This window comes from Nelumbo nucifera, chromosome 8, assembly GCF_055504915.1.
Source record: "Nelumbo nucifera cultivar China Antique chromosome 8, China Antique-T2T, whole genome shotgun sequence".
NCBI lineage: Eukaryota > Viridiplantae > Streptophyta > Magnoliopsida > Proteales > Nelumbonaceae > Nelumbo > Nelumbo nucifera.
The window spans coordinates 33,180,394-33,208,314 of record NC_142656.1 but is presented as its reverse complement, the minus strand read 5'-3'; the positions used below and the strand labels follow the sequence as shown (position 1 = coordinate 33,208,314).

The 27,921-nt window shown below is 38.9% G+C and overlaps 1 protein-coding gene across 2 annotated transcripts in view; it reads right to left on the bottom strand.

Annotated features, from left to right (window-relative positions):
- The window catches only part of SEC6, a 98,636-nt gene that overhangs the window by 21,382 nt on the left and 49,333 nt on the right, over positions 1 to 27,921 (bottom strand). For both annotated transcript variants that reach the window (XM_010267142.2, XM_010267143.2), the window contains exons 10-18: positions 27,583 to 27,690; positions 27,341 to 27,479; positions 27,179 to 27,223; positions 26,315 to 26,370; positions 18,375 to 18,483; positions 16,505 to 16,645; positions 16,218 to 16,397; positions 15,870 to 15,953; positions 15,685 to 15,771 (exon numbers count right to left, since the gene is read on the bottom strand). In XM_010267142.2, coding sequence (XP_010265444.1) covers positions 15,685 to 15,771; positions 15,870 to 15,953; positions 16,218 to 16,397; positions 16,505 to 16,645; positions 18,375 to 18,483; positions 26,315 to 26,370; positions 27,179 to 27,223; positions 27,341 to 27,479; positions 27,583 to 27,690 — 949 coding nt within the window. The remainder of the gene's footprint in view (positions 1 to 15,684; positions 15,772 to 15,869; positions 15,954 to 16,217; positions 16,398 to 16,504; positions 16,646 to 18,374; positions 18,484 to 26,314; positions 26,371 to 27,178; positions 27,224 to 27,340; positions 27,480 to 27,582; positions 27,691 to 27,921) is intronic.

The following is a 27,921-nucleotide window of genomic DNA, read 5'->3' as shown; positions in this document are numbered from 1 at the left end:
TCTATACTCTCTCTCTCTATGTTCAAGATGCTTCAAGCGGTTGTGAAAAGAATAAAGAAATTGATGAGAAACTTCCTTTGAGAACCAAGAGAGGGGAAGAAGAACAATTTGGTTAGGTGGGAGATAGTGGCTAGAAGAAAATAGGATGAAGGCCTGGGAATAGGGAACATTAGCATGAAGAAGTGAGCTCTCCATGGGAAATGGTTGTGGAGGTTTTCGTTTGAGATTGATAAGTTGTGGCATAAGGTTGTGACTAGTATTCATGGGCTCTCACATAATGGATGTCAGATAATGGCTTATGGCATAGAGCTACCCTTGCTTCTCCTTGGGAAGATTTGCGGATTGGGGAGTCTCCTTTGAAAGGTTTGTTTCCCTCTGTCTTTACCATCTCTAGCCTTAAAGGTAAACCCATATATGACTTTGTCATCCCTTCTTCCTTACCGCTTGGACTTGACTAGAGTTTGGGCTTCAAGAGAAAACAAAGAAAATCTGAAATCCACTCCGTTTCTTGCCTTCTGAAATTGTTAGATGGAGTGGTTCTTGAAAATTCTAAGGGGGACAAATGTCTTTGGGCTCCAAATCCTGAAGGAAGTTTTCCTTGTGCATCATTCTTCAATTCATTGGTCTTGACTAATTCCCCTATTGGGTCCTTTCCTATTAAGTTTGTGAGCCCCTATTCCACCTAAAGTCAGAACCTTTTTTTGGGAAGTCTTCCATGGAAGCATCAATACTTGTCACATATTGCAAAAAATGAGACCCGATCAGCCCCTTCTCCCCCTAAGTGGTGTATATGTGCAAATTGAATGGTGAGACTTCCTACCACCTACTTATATCATGTCCTTTGGCATGTTGTATTTGGAATTGGTTTACTGCTCTTTTTGGATGTAAGTGGACTCCTCCTACTACCTTGGGTGGATTTTTTTATGCTTCCTTGATGAGGTGCACAAAGAAAAGGGGACAGTAAATGTGGAAGAGAACAAGGGCTGCAGTGATATGGACTCTATGGGAGGAAAGGAATGCAAGAATTTTTGAAGAAAAAGAAAGGAGTATAGAAGTGCTGATAGAAAACATTACTATAAGTGTAGCACATTGGAATTGTTTTCAGATTTCACACTTGATGACATACTCAACAATTGGGGGGCGGTTGCAACTTCTTCCAAAAAACAAAAATTGTTAGAGTAGACAGCACCAGGTAGAAGTTGGTGGAAGTTAAATTTTGATGGGAGCAGTGTGGGCAACCCAGGTCATCTGGTGTTGGGGGAGTAAATAGGGATGAGAATGGTAGTATTCTTGCAATGCATTTAAGTCCAATAGGTGAAGGGGATTCAGTAAGGACAGAGATGAAGGTAACAACCATTGGGGTGCAAAAGGCCAAGGAGATGGGAGAACAAAGATTGATTGTAGAAGGCAATTCTAAAGTGGTTACTGGTTGGCTATTAGATGGGATGGAGACAGCTTGTTGTTTCAAAAATGAAATTAAGCGGTTTAAATGGTTTTCAAAGGATATGCAGATTGAGGTCCATTGGGTGCAAAGATCAGAAAATGGCTGATGGTTTGGCAAAACAGGAAGTTAATAGGCAACAGTTCTTTTGGGAAATGCTGTAAAATGTTGTAAAATGCAAAGGATGAGTGGGATAGCAGAGGCTATATTTGACTTCTCTTTGATAGTTATCACAACCACTTGTATCTCTGTCTAATTAATGAATGAATCTCTTCTATTGTTGCCAATCAAAAAAATTACTTATGGATACAGCATTAGAAAGATGGAATGACAAAACATGATTCATGTAGCCAACCCCAAATAGTTGGGATAAGGCTTGGATGATGATGATGATGATGATTTATCATACTTTTGTTTAATATGATGAATATATAATTTTAGGGGATGGGAATAGGGTTGGATTCTCAACTGATGCTTGGTCTGATGACAGATCCTCGAAGGATAGTTTTCCTTAGCTGTTCAACGTTTCTCAGAACATAAATTGGTTAATGATGGAGAACCATTAAATCTTCAAAGGCAGAACTGATTGGAAGCCCTTGTTTAGAAGGCACTTGAATGACTGGGAACCTTTGGTGGTCTTCTCCAGAAGTTGGAGTTTTTTTTCAGATAAATCTTCCAACAATCAGATTGCAAGGTTGAATTCTGGTCATTTTAGTGCTCCACAGATTTGGTATTCAATAGCTCCTTCCAAGGTATCATTTCTTGTTTGACTTATCAATCTGGTCAATCGGTATGCTGTTACTTTATTATACTAAAGTAAATTAGTACTTCAAAAAGAACAAAGCATGGAGTTTATTCAAACATAGCCTTAATCTTCTTCAAAAACATATATAATATTAAAGGTCTGCCAAAATTTTATTTTCAGCAAACCTTCTGTATTTTCTGTATCTATTTTAAATTTTTACTATTTAATTATGGCATCATGCATAGATCCATTTGACCTGGATGATTAAACTGCTTACCTGCCATGTAGATGGAAAAACAGTGTCGTTTCCAGGTCAGTTTAAAAAATATAGGTTTAATATTATTGAAATTATTGGGTACAGATTTGAGTAGTGGAATTTAATGGTGAGAAACCAAAATACCTTAGATTTAGGATTTAATGAGAGAGATGGGAGTTAATATCAGTGACAAAGTAGTGCAAATTATCTTTTCTACCATTGCAAGAGACTGAATCAGCCCCCCACAAGACTGCCCCCCACAATGTCCCACAGCACATCCCCGCCATGTATTAGGATCATCTCCCGATGATGGCATCATCATTATTGGTATTATAATCGGGAGATATTCCCAATATACGGTGGGGATGTGATGTGGGATGTTGTGGGGGGCAGTCTTGTGAGTGGCTGATTTGAACTCCCATTGCAATAGATAAGGACCAAATTCAAAAATATGGTCTTTTAGTCAAGATAAAAGTCCAGAAACACAAGGTCCATTCCCACTTTTTGTATTAGTATAGATATATATTTTTTTACTAAATGGAATACTTTTAAGCTTGGAGATCTTTTATTAATAAATAGTGAACTTATTAATGATAAAAAAAGTGGAATACAAGGATGAAAAGAGCCTAAAAGGACCCCATAAGAATGGAACCCAACCCAACCCAAACAAACAACAAAACAATAGCTAGTCCAAAATCCCCAAATGTATCTTGTAGAGAGACTGGGCTGAATGGGTCTTAGTTTTATTTAGTTGTTTCCCCTCTTTATTTTTGCTGTAGTGGGCTGGCTCTATGGGTCTTCAACCTTTTTATTTCTTAAGTTCTTTGGGTTAGCCACCTAACTAGGGGCACCCATGTAATTTTTTCTTTAATTTCATTTCAGCATATATATGTATATATATATATATATATTGATTAAAGGAGTGAGAGAGGGACGATTCACGATATTGTTGGATTGATTTTCTACTTCGTATCAGAGCAGGTTTCCACTTCTGCTTTTCTTCCCTTGGTTCCATACACAGTGTGTATGGACAAGTAAGCTGCTGATCGATTGAAATTTGATGTTGCCCAGTCGGGGGAGATGTTTAGAGAAGATTTATCACTTAGATTGAGGCCCAAGGCAGGTTCTTGAAGATTTTTCCCAAAAACCCTACCTGACTGGAGAAAGCATACTAAAGGGTTTAAAGTTATTTTGAAGCTGGCGCTTGGTGGTTAAAAGGGAGTTTGCTGACCTATTTGGAGGATCGACTCTAGCTGTAGAAGATTAGGTTGGTGTCGGGTGCTGTGAAACCTTAGTTTTTTGCTGCAAAGAAGCTCAGGTTAGTGTTTTTCTATTGGTATCTTAATTTATTTTTTTTGTTTGACTCCGTTTGATCAATGGGGCCAATGTTTTAAAACGTGGAGGCATCATGCGAGGCATTCCACAACCTAGTTTCTGGGCCAATGTGTTTTTTTTCTTTTTTTTTGTCTTTTTATATGAGGTGTGCATGACGCACAAAAAAGCATATAAGGTGTATGCCTCTTGCACCTAAGGCATACGCATCAGAGGTGTTAGCGCCTCTGGCCTATGCCACAGAGTGTTTTGGGGGCACCTCACCTAGAGGTACACCTCAAGGTGTATGCCTCCTACAAACTTCTGATGTGACCAAGGGTCTACAAAGAATCTTTGTGGGACACTGACTACTGTGAAGTTAGATGGGACAAACTATTTGGCATGGTCTCAATTAATAAAAGTTCATGTTTGTAGTAGAGAACAATGGGGGTATATCACTGGGTGTAAGGCAAAACCCAAGGTGGATGATCCTACCTATGAGAAGTGGATGCAGGAAAATTACACTATTGTAGGCTTGTAGGTGAATTCTATGCAACCTCATATCAGCCAAAACTACTTGTGGATGGAGACTACTAAGAAGGTATGAGATATTGTTAAAGAGACCTACTCATATAAGCTAAATGTTGCTAGGGCCTATAAATAGAAGAACGATGTAAATAATTTGAGATAGGGGGAGAAGCCCTTAGCTTTCTATTTCTCAATATTGAAGTCAATGTGGCAGGAAATTGATTTGATGGAGATAGTTCAATGTAGATGCACAAAAGATGTTGAAACCCATATGAAATTGGTGGAGAGGATCTGGGTGTTTGTGTTTGTAAATGGGCTCAATCTTGAGTATGATATAATCAGATAGAATGTGTTAACTAAGGATGATGTGACCCTTTCCCAAGCTTATGCTATGGTCAGTAGTGAGGAAAGCAGGAGACAGGAACAGATTGTGAAGGTCCTAGTAGAACACTTATGCTAATGTTGGGACGAAGCTGAAGACGATTATTGAGAGAGAGGAGGTTGTGTGTGAATACTGCAAAAGTCGAAGAACACAAAAGACACTTGTTGGAAGTTGCATCTAGAGATCCTACCTCCCAGATTCAAGAATAATAATAATGACAGAAAGTGTGGGAATGGGAAAGGAGGCAAGGCTAATTTTGTCACCTTCTTTGATGGTGAGAAGGGGCAATGTAATGAGAAGTTTGTAGGGGAACAGCTTGTAGCCATCAAAGCTAAATATGAGAAGTATGGTTGCATCATCAGTCATATTCAATCTACTTCTTCAGCTTCTACTCCACCCAATAACAACTTCAGCTTTGCCTGTGCTCACTTAGGTATTCGTACTCCTACAAATCATGTTTTAGCACAGGTAATTGTAGGATCCCTTGGATAATAGATTCTAGTGCTTCTGACCATATGACCAGTGTTTCCACTTTATTCTCTATTTACCAAATTTTATATGGTTGTGACAGAATATACCTTGTTGATGGCTCTCTTTCCCCCATCTTAGGCAAGGGAGACATCGAACCACAAACTCCCTTACTTTGATAGTTTGACCTATGTTTTTCATGTACCATAGTTGTCAAGGCGACAAGGCACCCTTGGAGTCTCGCCAAGCAGTTTTCTATAGCGTGTTATAACGAACTTTTGTATTCTTAATTTTTTGAGGTTATAATTATAAAATAGACATTTTTAACTAAAATATTCATTTTGTGTGTTTATATACTAATTTCTTTTTGTTATTTTCTTATTTGTTAGGGTTTAATCAACACAAACATTGCTAAATTCTGTATTGAACCCTCAAAGATTTCAAACCTGAACCAATAAGTAAGAAAGAACATAAATTCTTGTCCAGTCAACACATTTTCTTCTTTTCTTTACTAATTTTGTGTTTTTATATACTAATTTCTTCTTCTTCTTCTTCTTCTTCTTCTTCTTCTTCTTCTTCTTCTTCTTCCACCTTTTCTTTTATTCTTTAGCTATAACAGAAATAGGGGTTTGGCCCCTATATTTTTCGAATTTTCTTTTCTTTGTACTTTTTATTAAGGAAATATGATTATGGAACCTAGGGAACTACCCTAGGATACATGTTTTTACTTAAAAAAATCCATCGCCTAGCCTTGCCTTGGCGCCTTGAAAACTATGTCATGTACCTAAACTTAATAACCTTCTTTCAATTAGTAATTTGACTAAATCTCTGAATTGCATGTAACATTTTTCCCTTCTTACTGTGTTTTTCAAGACAAGAAATCTCAGAAGGTGATTGGGAGTGGCTATGAGGCGAATGGGATATATCTGTTAGACATGCCTGAGCAAAGTTGAGTACAACCTTAGAAATCAGCTTTTGGATCTACAGTATCAGAGTCAGCAAATTGTGTCATGTTATGTCACCATCATTTGGGTCATCTTTCCTTTTCTTCAATAAAGCTTTTGTTTCCTACAACATTTGAAGGGGTCAATTTGTCGAGTCTACATTGTGAGTCCTGTTAGTTTTCAAAACATTGTAGAAAACTCTTATAATATAAGTAATATAAGATCCACTTTTCCTTTTAACATTGTTTCCTCTGATGTGTGGGGGCCTTACCATTGATGCGTTCACGTACTGAAGTACCCAGAGTTACATTTTGCTTTAAATCATTTTATCATGAAGCTTTGAATCTTAAGTTTTATAAAGCAACTTCAAAACGTATTCTTTTGTCTATAACCTTAGTTTCTTAGCATTGTTTAATGACTTGGGTCAAGATAATAATTTAAAAAGGTGTGCCTGTGCTTCTTTTATCATTTCATAAAATATCAATCTATATTTTGCATATTTTAAAATGTTTCCACCATGTCTATAACTTTTACAATATTTCCAACATGGTTCTTATATTAGGATGACTGACATCTCCACTAACATTGACATTTTAAACCTTGACCTTTACTAGCTCTAGTTGACTCTTGTGCTAGTTCTTCTTCAACTCCTTTGGCTCCTATTGGCTCTTTTGGATCCCCCATTCCTGCTTCTCCTGCACCTCCTCATAGTCTTCCTATGTTCACTACATCCCCTCTTCTTTAGAGGTGGTACCAACGACAAAGGCCAAGGCATGGACAGCTTGTTCCCCCATCTCTAGGTGAGCCTCTAGCACCTACAAACATTAAAGAGAGGACAACTCCTATAAAACCATCACCAACACCTTCACTCCCAGACCTTGACCTACCCATTGTTGTAAGAAAAGGTAAATGGATATGTACTACACACTGCATTTCGAAACACCCCTCTTACAATTTGTTGTCCCCTTCCTACTATTCCTTTTCAGTGTTTTAAAAGGCGTGGGAGGCATACACCTAGAGGCACACCTCTAGGCAAGGTGCTCCCAAAATGCCCTGAGGCATATGCTAGAGACGCTAACACCTTTGAGGCATACGCCTCAGGTGCAAGAGGCATATGCCTCATGCGCTTTTTTCATGAGGTGTGCTAGAGGCGTACACCTCATGCGCTTTTTTCATGAGGTGTGCTAGAGGCATACACCTCATACGCCTCATGCACATCTTACATAAAAAGATAGATAAGAAAAAGAAAAAAAGGAAAGGAAAGGAAAGGAAAAGAAAAGAAAGGGAAGGGAAGAAAAAGAAAGAGAAGAAAAAAAGAGAAAAGGGACTTAAGCAAGCTCCCAGTGCTTGGTTTGATAGATTCCAGACTGCACTTATTCAATTTGGTTATACTCAAACATAATTAGGCCATACTCTTGTATGACATTGCTGTCATAAGTAGTGATGCACAAGAAATTCATGATCTAAAATGCCCCCTTAACTCTGAATTTGAGATTAAAGATTTGGACGAGTTGAGGCATTTCTTAAGCATTGAGGTTGCTAGATCTAAAGAGGGGCTTTTCATCTTGTAGAGAAAGTATGTGTTGTATCTTCTCACTGAAACCGAGAAACTTGGTGCCAAGCCTACTTCCACTCCTATTGATGTAAATCATAAGCTCTCAACTAATAATAGAAAACTCTTGACCAACAGGGGAGTGTTTCAGAGATTATTGGGGAAGCTTCTATACTTATGTACAACAAATGTAGACATTTCCTATGTTGTGAGTGATTAGTCGGTTTATGCATGCTCCTAGAGACACACATATGGCTGCTGCAGAAAGGGTATTGTGTTAAGCATGGTAATATGAAGTTAGAGGTATATGATATGCTGACCAGATAGGTAGTATAGAGGACAGATGATCCACATCTGGTTATTGTTCCATTGTGTTGGAAATATTGTCTCCTAGAGTAAGAAGTAGTCTGTTGTTTTTTGATCTGCTGAGGCAGAGTATAGGCCTATGGCCCATGGGGTGTCGGAGTTGTTCTGACTCAGATCTATCTTAGAAGAGATGGGACTTCATTATGATAGGCCATTGATGTTGTATTGTGATAATCAGGTTGTCATCAACATTGCTTATAACTCGGTTCAGCATGACAGAACCAAATACATTGAGGTAGACAAACATTTAATACGAGAGAAACTGGCCTCAGGGGAAGTGTGTCTCCCTCTCATCTCTTTAGAGGAACAACTAGAAGCTATCTTGACCAAGGGAGTACCTAAGGTGAAGCTCCAACACTATGTAAGCAAGATGAGCATGATTGACATCTATGCTCAGTTTTAGGGGGAGTGTAGAGAGATTGGGCCGAATAGGCCTTAGTTTTATTTAGTTATTTTCCCTCTTTATTTCTACTGTAATGGGTTGGCTCTATGGGCCTTAAACTTTTTATTTCTTATGGTCTTTGGGTAAGCCGCCTAACTAGGGGCACCCATGTAATTTTCCTATTTATTTTATTTCAAGCAAATATAATGATTAAGGGAATGAGAGAGGGAAGATTCAGCTCTCTTCTCCTCCTTTTTATTTCCACTTCCTTCTTCCTTCTCCTGAACAGCCTTTTCTTATTTTTTCCTTGTTATACATCAAGATATTGTTGGGCTGATCCATCCACCCAGCCAATCTTGGGATCCATCTGAAATAGGGGTGGCAATTTCTGACCCAAGCTACCTTACCGATCCATTTCTTCTCCTTTTTTCTTCCACTTCCTTCTCCTGAACAGCCTTTTCTTATTTTTTCCTTGTTATACATCTAGATATTGTTGGGCTGATCCACCCACCCAGCCAATCTTGGGATCCTGAAATAGGGGTGGCAATTTCTGACCCAAGCTATCTTACCAATCCACCCACCCATTTAGTTGGCAGGTCAGAATGGGCTGTATAAGCAATTGGTAGATTTAAGTCGGTTGGCTTAGGTTGGGTCATCAGTACCTGTTTGGGTCAACCACATCTCTCTCTCTCCACCACCTTTTCTCCCTCTTCAGATTTTCTCTCTCCTCTATCCAACTCTCTCTTCTTTCATTCCCTCCTTCATATTCTCTTTACTCTTTCCTCCCCTCTCTCCTCCCATTCTCTTTTTCTCTTCTGTCTCCTCATAAACACTCTCTACACTACTAGTAATAATCATTGTTCTATATACAGAAACTTTGTGGGGAACAAAAATTCCCTAGTCACTAATAGCAAATACTTCTAGATGGAAACGAAGCATTGTTCATGTTAAAAAAAAACAAAGGTGATTAAATAGGATGACAAAGAGAAGGAAAAAGAATGCAGTTATTGAGATTTTTCTGTTTGTAGAGCAAGTTTTTGGTTGTTGGTGGGGAGGAGTGCATAGTGTCTACATTTCTTTAGTCTCTACCACCTACACCCTTGTTAAACTAAATTTTGATGGGTGTAATTTGGAGTTTGGACAATCTAGAAGCTTCAAGCATTGAGGAGTTTTTAGGGACCATAAAGGGGAAATCCTGGTGATATATTGCAGACCTATTGGCCAAGAATATTGAACCAAGGCTGAATTATATGCACAACTCCATGGTTTGAGATTAGAGAAGGAAATCAACTACAACAATTTCATAGTGGAGGACTCAAAGGTAATTATTTGTCGGATCAAACATAATAACCCAGGACCATTAATGAATAGGCATGCTTTGAGAGAAAAAAGACATATAGCAAAGGAACTGCACACCATTTTCATGTGGACACAAAGGTGGTCATAAACAAAATGGGAGATGCATTAGCAAAACAGGGCATCAACAGGGATCAGTTATATTGGGGGTTATTCATAGGGACCCGATTGTTATATGTAATCAAAGAAAAGGAATCTTTAAGTTATGTAGCCAGTGTTTGTATATCTTGGCAGTGTGGCCGGCCAGAGATAAGAGGAAGAGAAGAGAAGAGAAGAGAAGAAGAAGAGAAGAGAAGAAGAAGAGAAGAGAAGAGAAGAAGAAGAGAAGAGAAGAGAGGAGAGAAAAGAGAAGGTTTTGCAATGTAACAGTACTGACAGCGCCAGTCTTTTATTTTACTATATATAGGGCGACAGAAATAACAAGGGAAAAGACCCTTGTACCCCTGAGTACAATAACAGACATAACAGAAATAAAAAACGAAATAAAAAACACTTTAATTAGCCAAACAGGCCCTAACATCTGCAACTAAGTTATTTTAACATTATTCTAACACTCCCCCTCAAGTTGGAGCATAGATGTCAATCATGCCCAACTTGTCACACAAATCTTTGTGCCGCACATGATGAAGACCTTTGGTGAAGATATCTGCAAGTTGTTCTTCCGAGCTGACATATGGTGTACACACTTCTCCACTTTCAAGTTTCTCTTTGATAAAATGCTTGTCCACTTCAATGTGTTTTGTCCTGTCATGCAGAACTGGATTAGCAGCAATATTGATGGCAGCTTTATTGTCATAGTAGAGTGATGTAGGATTGCTTACTGCGAAACCCAGTTCACCTAACAGATTTCTTATCCACATGATTTCCGCAACCCCATGAGCCATCGCTCTATACTCTGCTTCAGCACTGGATCTAGCCACCACACTTTGTTTTTTGCTTCTCCATGTGACCAGGTTTCCTCCTACAAAGGCACAATACCCACTAGTAGACTTTCGGTCATTGACTGCTCCTGCCCAATCTGCATCAGTATATACTTCAACTTTTAAGTGACTGTGTTTCTGGAACAACAAACCAGCTCCAGGAAACTTCTTGAGATATCTCAAGATCCTCTCTACAGCCTCAAAGTGAGTTGTCCTCGGGCTGTGCATGAATTGACTAAGGACACCCACTGCATAGGCAATATCAGGCCTGGTCATAAACAAATACAAAAGTCTCCCCACGAGTCTCTGGAACATCTTTACATCTTTCAAAAACTCTCCCTGACTGTCTCCCAGATGGTGATTAAGTTCAATAGGTGAATCAGATGGTTTTACCCCCAACTTGCCTGTATCTTCTAGTAGATCTAGTACATACTTCCGTTGGGAAATAAAGATGCCCTTGTGAGATCGGGCAACTTCAATTCCAAGAAAGTATCGTAAGGGGCCTAGATCCTTCACCTCAAATTTAGTGTCTAAGAAGTTTTTTAGTCTCTGGATTTCAGCCTCCCAATCTCCTGTGATCACTATGTCATCCACATACACAATAAGAGCTGCAATTTTACCTTCACCTCTTTTCACAAACAGGGTATGACCTGACTGGCATTGTTTGAATCCCATCTGTTGGACTGCTAAATGGAACTTACTAAACCAAGCCCGAGGTGATTGTTTCAACCCATATAGAGATTTTTTTAACCTGCACACCTTTTGTTCACTGCCTTTGGCACAGAACCCTGGGGGTTGGGTCATGTACACTTCCTCTTCCAAGTCACCATTCAAGAAGGCATTCTTGATGTCCAATTGGTGAAGATCCCAGTCAAGATTTTCTACCAAGGAAAGGAGAATCCAGATAGAGTTCATCTTCGCTACTGGAGAAAAAGTCTCTGCATAGTCCACTCCATATATCTGTGTGAAGCCTCTTGCTACCAGTCTAGCCTTGTACCTTTCAACAGTTCCATCAGCTTTGTGTTTCACTGTGAACACCCACTTGCACCCCACTGGTTCCTTCCCTTCAGGAAGATCTACCAACTCCCAAGTACCATTTTTGTGTAAGGCATCAATTTCTTCCTGCATTGCATCTGTTCATTCAGGTTTTGACAAAGCTTCTGCCACGGTCTTAGGAACGAGGACACTATCCACAAAAGAGAGAAAGGCACGGTACGAAGGTGAAACATGCTCATAGGACACAAAATTAGAGATAGGATGATTAGTGGTACAAGATCTAACACCCTTTCTATTAGCAATAGGAATATTAAGATCATTGGTGACAGGGGAATCAACATTTAAAGGAGCAATGGGAGCAAGTGTACCTGGCTGATGAGACGGATCTGCCTCGGGTGAATCCGATGATGTTGGTTGCATAGTGTCCGGCTCCACGGCTCTTGAACTCTACTGGCTCTTATGGCGACGGTGAAAAACCCGGAACGGAGGAGGATCGAGTAAAGGAGGTAGTTGAATCTGAGTCGTCGCCTGTTTCTCCTCAACCCTACTCTCCCCTTGAGGAGAAACCGAGAAGAACGGTTGACTCTCAAAGAATGAAACATCAATGGAAACATAGTACTTGCGAGCAATGGGATCATAGCAACGATACCCCTTTTGAGATGAAGGGTAACCAAGAAAAACACAAGGAATAGCCCGAGGGTCAAGTTTACCACGAGTAGGTGACAGGTTGTGGTCAAAACAACGACACCCAAAAACACGCATCGGAATGGTGGACAGCGGGGCTGTAGGGAACAAGAGTTGATGTGGGGCCTTATACTCTAGTAGCCGAGAGGGCATGCGATTGATGATATATGTCGCACACAATACTACATCCATCCAGAACTGTCTTGGCACATTCATATGAATCAGCAAGCCACGAGCAACTTCAAGAAGGTGATGGTTTTTTCGTTCAGCCACACCATTTTGTTGGGGTGTCCTGGCACAAGAGCTTCGCTGAAGTGACCCACTCGAAGCAAAGAACTCTGTGAGATCACTATGGAAATATTCCTTTGCATTGTCCGACTAGAAGATATGAATTTCCGTTTGGAATTGAGTGAACACCATGCGTTGAAAATCTTTCACAATTTGTGGCACTTCATCTCGAGATCACATAGGGTAAACTCAAGTGTATCGAGAATAATCATCAATCAAAGTAACAAAATACTTATAGCCAGCCGCAGTAGGTTGAGTAACAGGGCCCCAAACATCAGAATAAACAATATGAAATGGAAATTCAGATCTTTTATTTCGTAAAGGTAAAGAACTTCTACAATGCTTACTCAACTGACAAGTTTGACACTGTAACTGACTCACTGACAAGGACTCAAACAACTTGGGGAACATAACTTTTAATGACTCAAAAGAAAGATGACCTAAACGACTATGCCAAAAATAGGCCTGACTCTCACTTGACGAACTTGTGGACTCAATCGCCACTAATCCAGCATTATTCTCCAACACGTAGAGACCACCCACCATGCTTCCTCTACCAATCGTCTTCGCCGAGGTCAAATCCTAAAACACACATGAAAACGAAAAAAAAGTGACTGAGCAGTTCAAAGAGTGAGTAAGACTACTAATGGACAACAAATTAATAGGTAATTTCGGAACGTGCAGGACATTAGGAAGAGTAAGGCCAAGTGGGAGAGGTATGGTGCCTCGGCCAGCTATGGTAGAAAAAGAACCATCAACCAATCTGACCTTATCTCTCCTAGAGAGAAGGTTATATGTCTGAAACAAATTTGACTTACCGGTCATGTGATTTGAGGCTCCGGAGTCAATAATCCAAGGAGAATCAGTAGTATGAGATGACACATGGAAGGTTGTGGCATTACCTGATGTAGACGCAAATGAGGTAGGAGTAGGCCCAGAATCCACCTGGCGGAGAGTCCTACCATACAATTCCAAATGTTCACGGAAGGAGTTGATAATATCTTCCTTAGGGTCAGAACCGGGATGTCTCTCCTGAGCTACGGAAGGACTAGTCTCTGTCGATGCCATATTAGCTGAGTTATACCTTTTTTTATTCTGCTGGCCTGGTTTCTTGCCCTGATCCAGTGCTGACTTCTTACCCAAATCCTGTGCCCATTTAGGTTTTCCATGGAGATCCCAACATGTATCTTTCGTGTGTCGTGTCTTCTGGCAGTGAGTGCACCAAAGCTTGCTTTTATCTTCTGATTTTTTCTGAGTGTCACCCCTTTTAAAGCCACCTCCAACATTTGTATCTGAATTTCCACGGACAGCTAGGGCAACTGACTCCCCTTCTACACCATTCATCACACTTCTTCTGCTTTCTTTTGACTACACCAAGGCATACACCTCCTGGACTGATGGCAAGTCTTTACTACCCAAGATCTGTACCCCGATGGCCTCATATGACGGATTCAGCCCTAGGAGGAAGGCAAACACTCGTTGTTGTGATACAAGTGACTTATAAACCTTTGCATCTTCATCACACTTCCAATTCACATTCTGATAGTGATCAAGTTCTTTCCATATTGATGTCAAATCAGAATAGTACATCGAGAGACTCCTCTCCCCCTGCTTGCAAGTAGAAGATTCAGCTTGTAGTTGATATATCTTGGCATAGTGTCTCTGTTCTGAATAAGTGGACTTCGCTTGTTCCCATATATCACAAGCAGTTTCGGCCCACATAAAGGTCTTCCTTACTTGTGGCAGCATTGAAACCAAGAGCCAAGACATCACCATACTGTTCTCTCGGTTCCACCTATCATGCTCAGCACTTCCATACTTCGGTTCCTTTACTCTCCCATTGATGTATCCTATTCTCCCCCTAGCAGTGATGTAGAGTTTTATTCCCCTAGACCACTCAAGGTAATTCAGACCATCAAAGGGAATAACAGCCATGGGAAAGCTCATATTCATTCCCCCACTCACTCCATTGTGGCTCCCTGAGATCTCTGAAGTAGTAGAATTCTCAGTCGACATGGTCAAGCAGTTAATCAGTCCCAAACACCGGACTTAGGACCCCTCCTTACTCCACAAAACAATGCTCCACTCAGTTCACACCCACACACTTGGGTTTAACAACCAGGTTGAGCACAAACAGTACCAAATTCCGGACAAAAACTGAGGTAATATTTGGCAGATTTCAGACCTGTATAGTTTTAACAGTCCCCACCTACCAGAATTCCAGAATGTCTAACAGCCACTAATCAGCAGGAGAGATCCTTCTTACTTATAGTCAACTCAAACCATTGAGAAGACAGGTCATCCTTGACCTACAGTTGTCTTAACACATGAACAGGATCACACGATCCAAGAAAACTGGGGTTACACAGGTTCGACAGCATTCAGCTGCCCCAGATTCATAGGGTTTTCCTCGGCACATGACCAAGGAGGGTAAAGAAGAGAAAAATAGGGAGAACTGTACCAGTTATAGCTATTTTGTAGTCCAGAATCAGATTTCTGTTCTGCTAGTTTGTTCGATCTGTTCTTTGGGTTGATCGATCTTCTCTTGACAGTAGGGTTGATCGATCTGCTCTCTTTTAATCAGCATTCCCGCTCTGATACCATCTTGGCAGTGTGGCCGGCCAGAGATAAGAGGAAGAGAAGAGAAGAGAAGAGAAGAAGAAGAGAAGAGAAGAGAAGAGAGGAGAGAAAAGAGAAGGTTTTGCAATGTAACAGTACTGACGGCGCCAGTCTTTTATTTTACTATATATAGGGCGACAGAAATAACAAGGAAAAAGACCCTTGTGCCCCTGAGTACAATAACAGACATAACAGAAATAAAAAACGAAATAAAAAACACTTTAATTAACCAAACAGGCCCTAACATCTGCAACTAAGTTATTTTAACATTATTCTAACAGTATACATCGCCTTTCTTTTTATAAATTAGTGAAGTATTACAGTGTTAACAATTAAAAGTAAAATTTTAAATGATTTATCCATGAATAAAATTTAGAGGAGCTTAAAAATTGATTATTGACGACGTGAACTCATGAAACATGTGAAAAGGATAGAAATTCCAAGACCTGCTCAGCATAGTTCTGTGGAAGAGATTCTGTCGTGCTATTACTAAGCTCCATTGCAAGGTCATAACAGCGGAGGTTATTGTTAATCTGTCACAATGCAAAAGGCATAAAATATAGATTGGTTTATTCATATTAAATCACCAACTACTCTCCAAGTATGCTACAGATTCAAGAAATCTACAAACCATTGCACACAATGGCTCTAAACCAATTTCAGAAGCTGGTTCTTCTAGTCTCTTCCTTTCAGCTGCTTGAAAATCAATCATTACCTGTAGATGAGCAAGAGACAAAACTGAGAGAAAATCACGAGGAAACAATATGACAAGTTTCCACACGATTGAAATTGAAAATACATGAACTTAAAATTGAACAAAAATCAAGAGCCCATTTAGACATAATCAAATGTGTAATTTGGAATCTTGAACTGTACATCCAGAGTAAAAGCAACATATACTAAAAGCACATGAAAATATCATAGGGCAGGTAAATACTAATGCACAAAATAGGCATCAATCTAGTAAACCTGCACTTACCTGAATAAGTGACAAAGCAATCCGGTAGAGCATGACATCTGTGCTGTTATCACGAACAATTTGGACTTGCTCTCCTAAGATCCTAAATAAATCAACAGCAGCTGGGGTATATAGCTTCCCATCTTCTGTTTTCTTTGGTGGCTGTACCTTGTCAGCCTCCAAAATATTTAAGTACCATTTCTACAACAGAAAAGGAAATAGTTGATAGTTGAATAAAAAAAGATAACACAATATGTGCATTGATCATACACAAGCACAATCAATTGGATAAAATGGTTAGCAGTTACTCGTGTTGTGGCTTGCATTCGTTCAACATATGAGTTCATCAGGGGATCCATTGCACCACTCTCAGAACAAACTTGTGCTAAAGAATCGTCAACTCCAAGCCCGATCAAATTTTCTTGGTATTCAACAACCCAACCAGTTACCTGCAAGCAAGAATAGGGTTGAATAAGAAAGGAAACAAAGTAGTCAAGAAGCATCTGACTAGTAATGCAGAAACTCTAAGGGCACTCAATATATAAGTGCTCAATATAAGATCATAAAGTCTAATTGAAGGAACTTGAACCAAGCATTCTTAGCAAAAAAAATAGTGATGCCGAAATAAAAAAAAAAGAATAATAAAAACAGTGCAGAAACAATCCAACTTAAAACGAATTAGTCAAGAAGCATCTGACTAGAACTAGTGAAAGAAAAATGTGTTGTTAGGTGGATGCTTATTGCCTGATAATTAATCATCTAAAGTAAATAAACCACTTCCAAACATAACCTCAGGTGTTACTCTAGCACTATAGCCCTTTTTATTCCCAGGAAATTTACCTTCAATTTCAATTCCGGCCATATTAATCCAGTTAAACCCATCCATTTTGTTAAGACCTATTCTAACCTCCTCTAATTGAAACCCGAGCCTTTGAAGACCTTCAATCACTAATGTGCATTAAGTTTTGCTCACTTTTTGTGCCAGTCCTTCATTACATTCTTTTACCAAGTTTAATCACAGAAATATAAGAATAATGCAATTATCACATCCTCACCAATTGAAGCATGAAGAGATAATGGGACAAATGGGCCTTACTTCCTTTATATTTCTTTAAGTTATGTTTATGACTTGTGTTAGTAGGTAGTGGGCCTTAGTTATGGGCCTGTTTTCTCTTTTTTTATTCTTTTCTATTGCTGTCTTTAGTGATGGACGCCCTACTAAGGGAACTCATGTAATTGTCCTTATTTTTTACAACAAAAGAATAAAAGAGATCATTGGGGGCTGAAGAGAGGTTTTGAACTACTCTCTTCTTCTTCCTTTTCTTCCATTTTCTTCCTCCATCACTTCTCTCTCTTTCAATCTCCTTCCTTTCTCATGTTTCTTTTCTTTTAATTCAGATTATTTCAGGTGTGATTTACAACAAAAGAATAAAAGAGATCATTGGGGGGTGAAGAGAGGTTTTGAACTACTCTCTCTTCTTCTTCCTTTTCTTCCATTTTCTTCCATCACTTCTCTCTCTTTCAATCTCCTTCCTTTCTCATGTTTCTTATCTTTTCATTCAGATTATTTCAGGTGTGATTTTTTTTTTATCAATAACACTTTCATTAATTCATCAGTAGAAAATTTACAAGTGGAAGACAAACACACTTATCTTCCAAGAGTCACAAAGAGCTTCAAGAAAGGAAAAAAGAAAATACAAAGACACTAACGTTACAGCTTAGCCCAAAACAATGAATCCCTTTCTGCCCCTTGTTTAGCTAAACCGTCAGCTAGGGAATTATTTCAGGTGTGATTTACAACTGGCAAATGGACTTATACCAAATCCAAGAGTTGGATGTTATTGTCAATGCAAGTAATAATATATCATTACCACTAAGAAATCAAGCACAATGGAGGGCCTTTGGAGGAGAAATATTGCTAATGAAAGAAATCTAAATATAGGGTACTATGCTCTAAGATGCAACAAAGGTATCATTAAGGATGTTCACTCATTTGAGAGCAAGAATTTATTGTGCATCTGTAATGCTTACAGACACTGCTTAATTGATTTAGGGAAGAAAAGAACAGAAGCTGTCCCTCAGGGGACTAATCCTTGTCAGTTCACATGTTTGACATAAAAAGAGGATTTATAAGTTATAACATAAGCAAGCATAAAAAAAAAGCACAGATAGGAATACCTTCAAAATTTCAATATTTGACAGTGAATTTGCCCTATCACTAAGCAGTCTGAGCATCTGAATAAACCTTTCTGTGTAAAGATTAACCATGAGCTGGAAAATTTCATATCTGCCAGCATGAGAAAACAAATCAAGAGCAAGCAAAACAATATCAGATCATTCATGCAGGATGATTTTAATTTTATGGTTGATTACCAAGATTCAATTATGGTATAGAAAAAGTGTATGAAAACTGGAACAGAAGGCTGCCTTTGTGATAATAAATAAACATTCATTAAAAGAAAAAAAAAAGTACAATAAAGGGTGATAAGAAATTAAGAAATCACCCAAAGAATAAGATAAAAAAAAAGTGATCTCCACCACCATCCTTATTGACAAGGAAGATGTAAATTTTGGCTTCTTTCCCCTTTTTTCTTAATCCATGATTAGGCTAAGAGAATGGCCAATCTTCCCAATTGTCCCAACCAATTTGGGGATCTGCAAACTTTTTGATTGGTAATATTCAACTTTATTCTGTTTTTTCTGGATTTGTCTAAAGCCAGATGATCGCATTTGGACTCCTCATCCTAAGGGAGTGTTCTCCTGTGACTCTTTCTTCTCCGCTTTCTGTTCCAACCCTACCCCCTCAGCCTTGTCCTCTGAAAGAAATTTGGTCCAAACACATTCCTCCCAAGGTTGGAGCTTTACATTGAGAAGTCTTTCATGGAAAAATTTAACACTATGGATGTCTTGCAAAAAAGGCCTCATCTGTGTATCTCTCCACACTGGAATACCCATTGCAAAGAAAATGGAGAAAGTTGCTAAAATATTCTAATCTCCTGCCCTTTTGTTGTAGGCATCTGGGAAAAGAGTTTTGGTATTTTTGGTAACAGGTGGAGTGTAACCCTGCAGATCGGTAGCCTTTTTGACCCTACAACCTTCAATTGGCTGAAGAGAAGAGGTAAAGTTATGTGGAGATGTGCTTGGGCTGCACTGGTTTGGACGGAATGGGAAGAAAGGAATAGCAGAATTTTCAAAGATAAAAGAAAGAAGAGGTAAAGTTAATGTAGGAATATGTAGTAAATAGGGCTATAGATTGGGCAAAATCTTCTGAAGTGAATCTGGTTTCTGGTAAGTTCTTTTACCAAATGGACGATTGGTGGCCAAGGCTCAGCCATAAAATAAAATTCTAAGTAAATGAATCCTGACAGCAAAGAAGAAAACCAACCCAAGACACCATGCACCCCTGATAACAGTGACTTTTCCAAGCCACTGTTTCTGATCCTTTAGCCATGCCACTATCAATTTAGAGTCACCTTCAATTTGCAGTCTGTCATAGTTTAGGCCTCTAGCAATTTGTAACCCTTGCAAAACAGCTTGGAGCTCAGCATTCACCGAATCCTCTACATCAACAGGACCTGAAAATACAAGAATGTTTCCTTCAGTATTTCTGATCACTCCTATATCACGGCTTCCATCAAAATTTAGCTCAATAAAACCTTCTTCTGGGGAGCTCCAAACTATAACTGGTTTGTAGTTCACAACAGAACTTCTTGCTACACTTTCCCAATTTCTCCATATATCATCAAAAGAGAAGTTTGAAAAGAGTTACAAATTGCTAGGTGTATGCTGAGCTCCAAGCTGATTTGCAAGGGTTACAAATTTCTAGAGACCTAAACTATGACAGACTGCAAATTAAAGGTGACTGTAAATTGATAGTGGCATGACTAAAGGATCAGAAACAGTGACTTGGAAAAGTCACTATTATCAGGGGTGCATGGTGTCTTGGGTTGGTTTTCTTTGCTGTCAGGATTCATTTACTTAGCATTTAATTTTATGGCTGAGCCATGGTTGGGCTTTGGGCCAATCATCGATTTGATAAAAGAACTTACTAGATTAAACTATTCATAATGCACATGAAAAAGGATTAGTAAAGGCAAAAAAAAATCTAATGATAAGATGGCAATTTATACTGTGGTGACACCACATTGAAACTTTGAAGTGAAAATAAAAGTTCAAATGAAATTAGAGAAATTCTCTCTCAGATGAATGTCCAGATCCAATGGATCCCAAGAGAGCTTAATCTTATTGTTGATAGTGTAGAGAGACTGGGCCGAATGGGCCCTAATATTTGTTTTATGTTTAAGCAGTGTTCTATTTGTTCTATTTTTTATTAATGGGCCTTTTCTTCATGGGCCTGTTAACCTCTTTTTAATTTCTTTTAAGTTCTTGCTTAGCTGGCCGCCCACTTAAAGGGTGGACATGTAATTAGCCTAGTTAATTAAGATTAATAAAAAATTAGTGAAGGGCGAGAGGAAACCATCAACTCTCTTCTCCTTTCTCTTCTTCTTCTCCATCTTCTTCTTCTATTCTGCTGTAATCCTTTTTTCTCTCTCTCTTTTCTGTTTTTAATCAGTTTTTATATCAGGTTTGAAGGATAGATTTACATCTTGGTAGCAGAATCAGAACAGTTATTCCTCCTTTTGTTTTTTCCTTTTTTTCCCATACACCCTTTGATAAGAAGAGTGTATGGAAAGATAAGTTGCTGATCAATCAAAGAATTATTTGCCTAGTTGGTAGAGGATTGGAGAGTTAGAATCTGGCTGAAAATTGCCAAGTGAAGCTATAATTTTTCTGCCCAAAACCCTAGCCAACTAGGGAGTTGTCAAGTTACAGGTTAAGGAGAAGGATTGGGTGTGGCGCTCAGGGCTTGGGAGGTGTATTTTGATCCCCAGAAGTGTGCAGTTCAGATTTGAAGGTTGGGAAGCTCTAATAGGAGCGAATACCTCTTCCCTCTTCCTCCCCCACAACCGAGTACAATGAAACCCTAGTTTTTGAGTCTTCAGGTACTGTACTGACCTCAGTTAGGTCTATAAAGACTGAAAAACTAGTTTTTTATTCATTTGATCAATGGAGCAATCTGGATGTGAAATGAAGCAGATGTCGGTATTTGGGGTTGATCCAATAGATTCCTTTTTGACTGGAGTGACCACAATTAAACTAGATGGAACCAATTATCTAGCATGGGCACAGTCTATACAGATTTATGTTTGCAGTAGAGGTAAACTAGGGTATCTCACAAGTAGTAAAGTAAAACCTGCATATGAGAAATGGATGTGGGAGAACTACACAATGATTGGATGGTTGCTCAACTCTATGCAGCCCCATATAAGTCAGCTTCTCTCCAGTAGAGAGAAGATATCCCTTGCTGATGGGTCTCTTGCTCCCATCTCTAGCAAAGGAGATATCAACGCCTCTAACACTCTTGTCATCTTATGTTCTTCATGTCCCCAAGCATAATACCAACCTTTTATTTGTTAGTAGCTTGACTAAATCCATGAATTGTAGCATAACCTTTTTTCCTACCCATTGTGTTTTTCAAGACCTGAAACCTCAGAGGATGATTGGGAGTGGCAATGAGGCGAGTGGAATATATTTGTTAGACACACCTGATAGGAGCCTTGAACCACCTAATGGAGTAGCCTTGGAGTCTGTTTTGTCAGAGCCTATTGATAGAGTCATGTTATGTCATTTACAGTTTGGTCATTTACCTTTTTTTGCTTTGAGTCATGTGAACTTGCGAAGCATTGTAAACATTCTTATTCAGTAAGCAATAAAAGATCTATTTCTCCTTTTCATATTGTGCACTCCGATGTGTGGGGGCCACAAATCATTTGCCTACTATGGAAGGTTACAAGTATTTTATTCTCTTTATTGATGATTATTCTCGTTATATTTGGATTTACCTCATGAGATCCCGGGATGAAGTACCAGCTATTGTGCAAAAGTTTCATGAACTTATGCTTACCCAGTTTAACACCCGAATCAAAATATTCCGATCCAACAATGCTAAGGGATATTTTCAGAAGAACTTTTCATCCTACTATGAAAACTTTGGGGTTATTAATTAGAGTTCATGTTCCTACACTTCACAATAGAATGGAGTGGCGGAAAGGAAGAACTGCCATGTGGTTGAGGTTGCTAGATGCCTCCTTTTAGCATCTCATGTTCCTATTAAATTTTGGGGGGATGTTGTCCTTATTGCCACATATTTAATTATCCGTATTCCTTCTTGGATTCTGGGTTTCACAATCCCGTTTAGCCTTTTCTTTCCAGATGAGGATCTCTTTTCTCTTACTCTCTAAGTTTTTGGGTGCACCTTCTATATGCATGTTCATAATCATCAGACACAAATTTGAGCCTAAGGCACATAAATGTGTCTTCCTAGGATATGCCTCCGCACAGAAGGGATATTGTTGTTTTGATCAATTTCGTGGCACCCGCTTTCTCTCTAGGGATGTCACATTAGTTGATTCTACTCCTTTGGTACTTCTCCTGAGGGGGAGCATTCTAAGGAGCCATTTGCTATGTCTTCAGTTGTTCCTCTTCTAATTCCTTTTGAGTCTTCTGTTGAGTCATCTTCTTCTGTTGCCTCTCCTTCCACTATGCCTACCTCACATGTTCCTACTCCCCTTTCTCCCATAGCTCATCCTCCTCTATTTCCTTCCCATCCTATTGTCCAAAGGTGATATCAAAGACAAAGATTCAGGCATGGGCAAGTTATTTCCACTCCTTCAACAGAGCCTCTTGCACTGATGTGTGGGGACCATATCATATGCCTACTATGGGGGGTTACAAGTATTTTATCCTTTATTGATGATTATTCTTATTATATTTATCTCATGAGATCCCGGGATGAAGTACCAACTATAGTGCAAAAGTTTCACAAACTTATGCTTACCCAGTTTAACACCCGGATCAAAATATTCTGATCTGATAATACTAAGGGATATTTTGATATGAACTTTTCATCCTACTTTGAGACATGTGGGGTTATTCATCAAAGTTCTTATTCCTACACTACACAATAGAATGAAGTGGCGAAAAGGAAGAACCGCCATGTGGTTGAGGTTGCTAAATGCCTCATTTTTGTGTCTCATGCTCTTATTAAATTTTGGGGGGATGTTGTCCTTACTACCACATATTTAATTAACTATATTCCTTCCCAGGTTCTGGGTTTCACAACCCCATTTAGCCTTCTCTTTCCGGATGAGGATCTCTTTTCTCTTCCCCTTTGAGTTTTTGGGTGCACCTGCTATATGCATGTTCATAATCATTAGAGACACAAATTTGAGGATAAGGCACATAAGTGTGTCTTCCTAGGATATGCCTCCACACAGAAGGGATATTGTTGTTTTGATCAGGTTCGTGGCACCCACTTTGTCTCTAGGGATGTTAAAATAGTTGAGACCTTTGGTATTTCTCCTGAGAGAGAGCATTTTGAGGAGCCATTTGCTATGTCTTCAGTTGTTCCTCATCTTCTTTTGTTGTCTCTCCTTCCACTATGTCTACTTCACATGTTCCTGCTCCCCTTCCTCCCCTAGCTCATCCTCCTATATTTCCTTCCCATCATATTGTCCAAAGGTGATACCAAAGACACTGATTTAGGCATGGGCATGTTATTTCCACTCCTTCAATAGAGCCTCTTGCACCTCGCATCACTACTGAGGTAACAAGCTAGCCTTCATTTGACCAATCTACTACCTTCCCAGACCTTGACCTTCCTATTGCCCTTCGCAAGGCAAGCGGAAGTGTACAACACATTATATCTCTAAACACCTATCCTATAGCCTTCTATCCCCTACCTATTATTCTTTTCTTGCCACTATTTCTACCTATGTGATTCCCAGGTCTATACTAGAAGCCTTGTCCAAACCTGAATGGAGGGATGCTATGATGATTAAGCTAGATGCTTTGCATAAGAACCATACCTAGGATATTGTGGACTTTCTTGAAATGAAAGAACCAGTGTTGTAAATGGGTATTCACTATTGAGTATCATTATGATGGCACTATTGAGAGGCTTAAGGCTCGATTGGTTGCTAAAGGCTACACTCAGATGTATGATATTGATTACTTTGAGACTTTTGCTCCTGTGGCTAAAATGATTTCGGTTCGAGATGTCGGTTCGAGTTTTGTTGTATCTAGTTGCTACTTTTAATTGGCCCCTTCACCAGTTTGATGTTAAAAATGCCTTCTTAAATGGAAACCTACATGAAGAGGTTTATATGTCTTTACCTCCAAGGGTGTATGGAAAGGAAATGCAAGGGAAGGTGTGTAAATTGAAAAAGTCTCTTTATGGTCTCAAACAGTCCCCTTGAGCCTAGTTTGAGAGATACAGAGCTGCCCTTATTTCTTTTGGTTATACACAGACTCAATCTGACCATACTTTGTTTGTGAAGAAAAATACCTCTTTGGTGACCTTTCTAATTGTTTATGTTGATGACATTGTGGTTACTGGTAATGACACTCAAGAAGTGATTAAACTCAAAAGATTTCTTAACACTAAATTTGAGATAAAAAATTTGGGGGATCTCAGATATTTCTTTGGAATTGGAGTTACTAGATCTAAGGATGGTATCTTCATTTCTCAACGCAACTATGTTCTTAACCTCCTTGCAGAAATGGTAAACTTGGTGCTAAACCAACTTCCACCCCTATAGACCTAAACCGTAAGCTTTCTGCTATTTCGATGGTGAACTGTTGTCTGATAGGGGAGTGTTCCAGAGACTACTTGGGAAGTTGTTATATCTCTGCATGACTCAGCCAAATACTTCCTATGCAATGAGTGTTATTAGTCAGTTTATGCATTTTCCCAAAGATACACATTTAGCAACTATAGGAAGAGTTTTGTGCTACTTGAAAGGCACTCCAGGGAAAGGTATTATGTTTTCCAAGCATGGACACATGAAGCTGGAAGCATACACTGATGCCGACTGGGCCGGATGTATTGATGATAGGAGATCCACCTCAGGATATTGTGATTTGGTGGCAAGGAACATTGTCAAATGGAGGAGTAAGAAAAAGTTTGTAATAGCTAGATCCTCAACTAAAGCAGAGTACAGGGCAATGGCACATGCAGTGTCAGAATTATTGTGGCTGAGATCACTTTTGGAAGAGTTGGGTATTGACTATGAAAAGCCAATGATACCCTACTATGACAACCAAGCAACTATCAACATTGCACATAATTCTGTTTAGCATGACAGAACTAAGCACATAGAGGTTGATAGACATTTTATATGGGAGAGAGTTGCTTCAGGGGAAGTTTGCTTGCCATTTATTGCTTCAAAAGAGCAATTGGCTGATGTTTTGACCAAAGGTGTTCCAAAAGGAAAGCTAACACCCTATATAAGCAAGTTGGGCATTGGACCTATTCACAGGCCGGGCTTCAGGCCTGACTTACACTGTGTCGGGCTCGGGCTTCGGGTCGGGCCCCGTTCAAATTAAAGCGAAGCCAGAGCCCAGTCCATGAACAGGTCTACTAGGCATGATTGATATCTATGCTCAGCTTGAGGGGGAGTGTAGAGAGACTGGGCCGAATGGGCCCTAATATTTGTTTTATGTTTAAGCAGCGTTCTATTTGTTTTATGTGTTAATGGGCCTTTTCTTCATGGGTATGTTAACCTCTTTTTAATTTTTTTAAGTTCTTGCTTAGCTGGCTGCCCACTTAAAGGGCAGACTTGTAATTAGCCTAGTTAATTAAGATTAATAAAAGATTAGTGAGGGAGAGATGAAGCCATCAGACTCTCTTATTCTTCTCTGTCTTCTTCTATTCTGCTGTAATCCTCTTTTCTCTCTCACTCTTTTCTGTTTTTAATCAGTTTTTATATGACAGTTGAAGGACAGATTTACATCTGATAGTTTAAATAAATTAGGGGTTTTAAGGTCTTTTTTTGTGTAGTAACAACATTATGCCCAAGAAGACTTTCAGTTGGGCTGTTTGTCTATTTATTCTTGTGCAGCTTGCTTATGTTCTTAATGAAGCAACTCTTTCTTAAAAAATACATGTTAAATAATGGAAAATGATATTTTCTTAAAAGCTTCCTATAAACCTCTAGAAATGGATAAGGAATAGCTAATTCAAACCATAAAGTGAAAAGTTATCCTAATGTACAAACCTTGGAGGAAAACAAGGAGCCACATAATCGTATATATCTCCAAGTTCATCCCCAATCTAAGAGTCAAAGCATCAATAAAATGGAGTTAGAAATGAGTATGGAGAGGCTTGTAAGGACTTGTTGGAATAAAGATCTCAGCTAATGGCCTATTCATATCAACAGTAGAATAGTAAAGCTATATTACTTAGAAAAATGGAAAGGAGCAACCTAGTTGTCATCAAATGAGAGATTTGACATTATAATCCAAAAATAAATACAAACAAACCAAGAACTAGATTATCCTTCCCATTCCTTTGTGAATGAAAGTCACCTTTTTCTCAAAAAAAAAAGAAAAAGAGATTTGAGGGGGAAATTCAATAGTTGTATCAAATCTCTAGCAGATTCTATCACTGACCATTACTATTTTCAGCATCTAAAATCCAGATGATATGCTTGTCATTTGAAGCACATTTCCACCTCTAAGACAGCTATATGCAGTAATGGCTAATCCAAATCCAACAACAGCATCTTACATTGTTCTCCCAGTTTATGACCTTTCTTATTCAGAATCAAGTAAATTTTTAAAACAACTGAGCAATTACTCAGAAGAATACCCTTTGGGAGATTAGAGATTCTCACAGAAATCAAGTGATTAAGCAGGAGAAAGTGTGGAAAAATCTTATAGAAGGGGTTTGGACCTCAAATGAGGACCAAGGAAAGAGAGAAACCTGTCATTATTAGGCAAGTAGTCATTCTGACATTTTTATGAACTTATGGCTTACAACGATTCAGAGCATTTATGATTCTACAAAAAAAAAATCTTCCCCGGAAAGAGAGTTTGACAAAAGAAAATACTAAGCATTTTTGGGTAGCAACTGTGCTTACCATTCGAGCTTCCTCCAAAGCAGCTTTTAGGTCCTCAAAAACAAGCTGTATGGATGAAGCACAATTAGAAAAAAAAAAGTAATGCCAAACTAGGAGACCAAAATATTTTTCCAATCAATAACACATTGCAGATTAAATGTGAACAAAAGGAGAAAAAAAAACCTCTGTCAACAACTTGTTAAATCGTTCTTCAACTGCTTTCCCAATGTGCTCATAGCATTTATCCTTGTAACCTTTCCCCTGAATTTTCGATTTATGTTGTGTCAAGCTTTTAGAAGAAGCCATCTGCCTTGTTGATTTTCTGCAGAAAATAGAGTAACTATCACCAAAACAAAATTGGAGAAGCTCCAGACACTATAACATTCAGTATAAATATGTTAAGGATATCATCTCCAAGAAATTACTTGTCAGATCTACGAGGATTTGCAATTGCTGCCATGTCATCTTCCCCTTCAGCCTCAGCTGCTTCCTCAGCAACCTGTTGATCAATGATCTCTTGCATTTCAACTACCCTGGAATAAGGAATTTGGAAGACCAGATTGAAAACAAGGCAAACAGAATTAAACTCCTCTGTAAATATTAAAGCTATCCAAACAAATGCCTCATATTAACCAAAATAAGTATGAAAGAAGTACTTTTGGATTTATAAGAATCCAAGCAACATTTTAGGTCTTAGACTTGTACAGAAGTACTTCCCAACATATGTACAGAAGTTTGTTTTTCCAATGGATTTTTATGTTCAA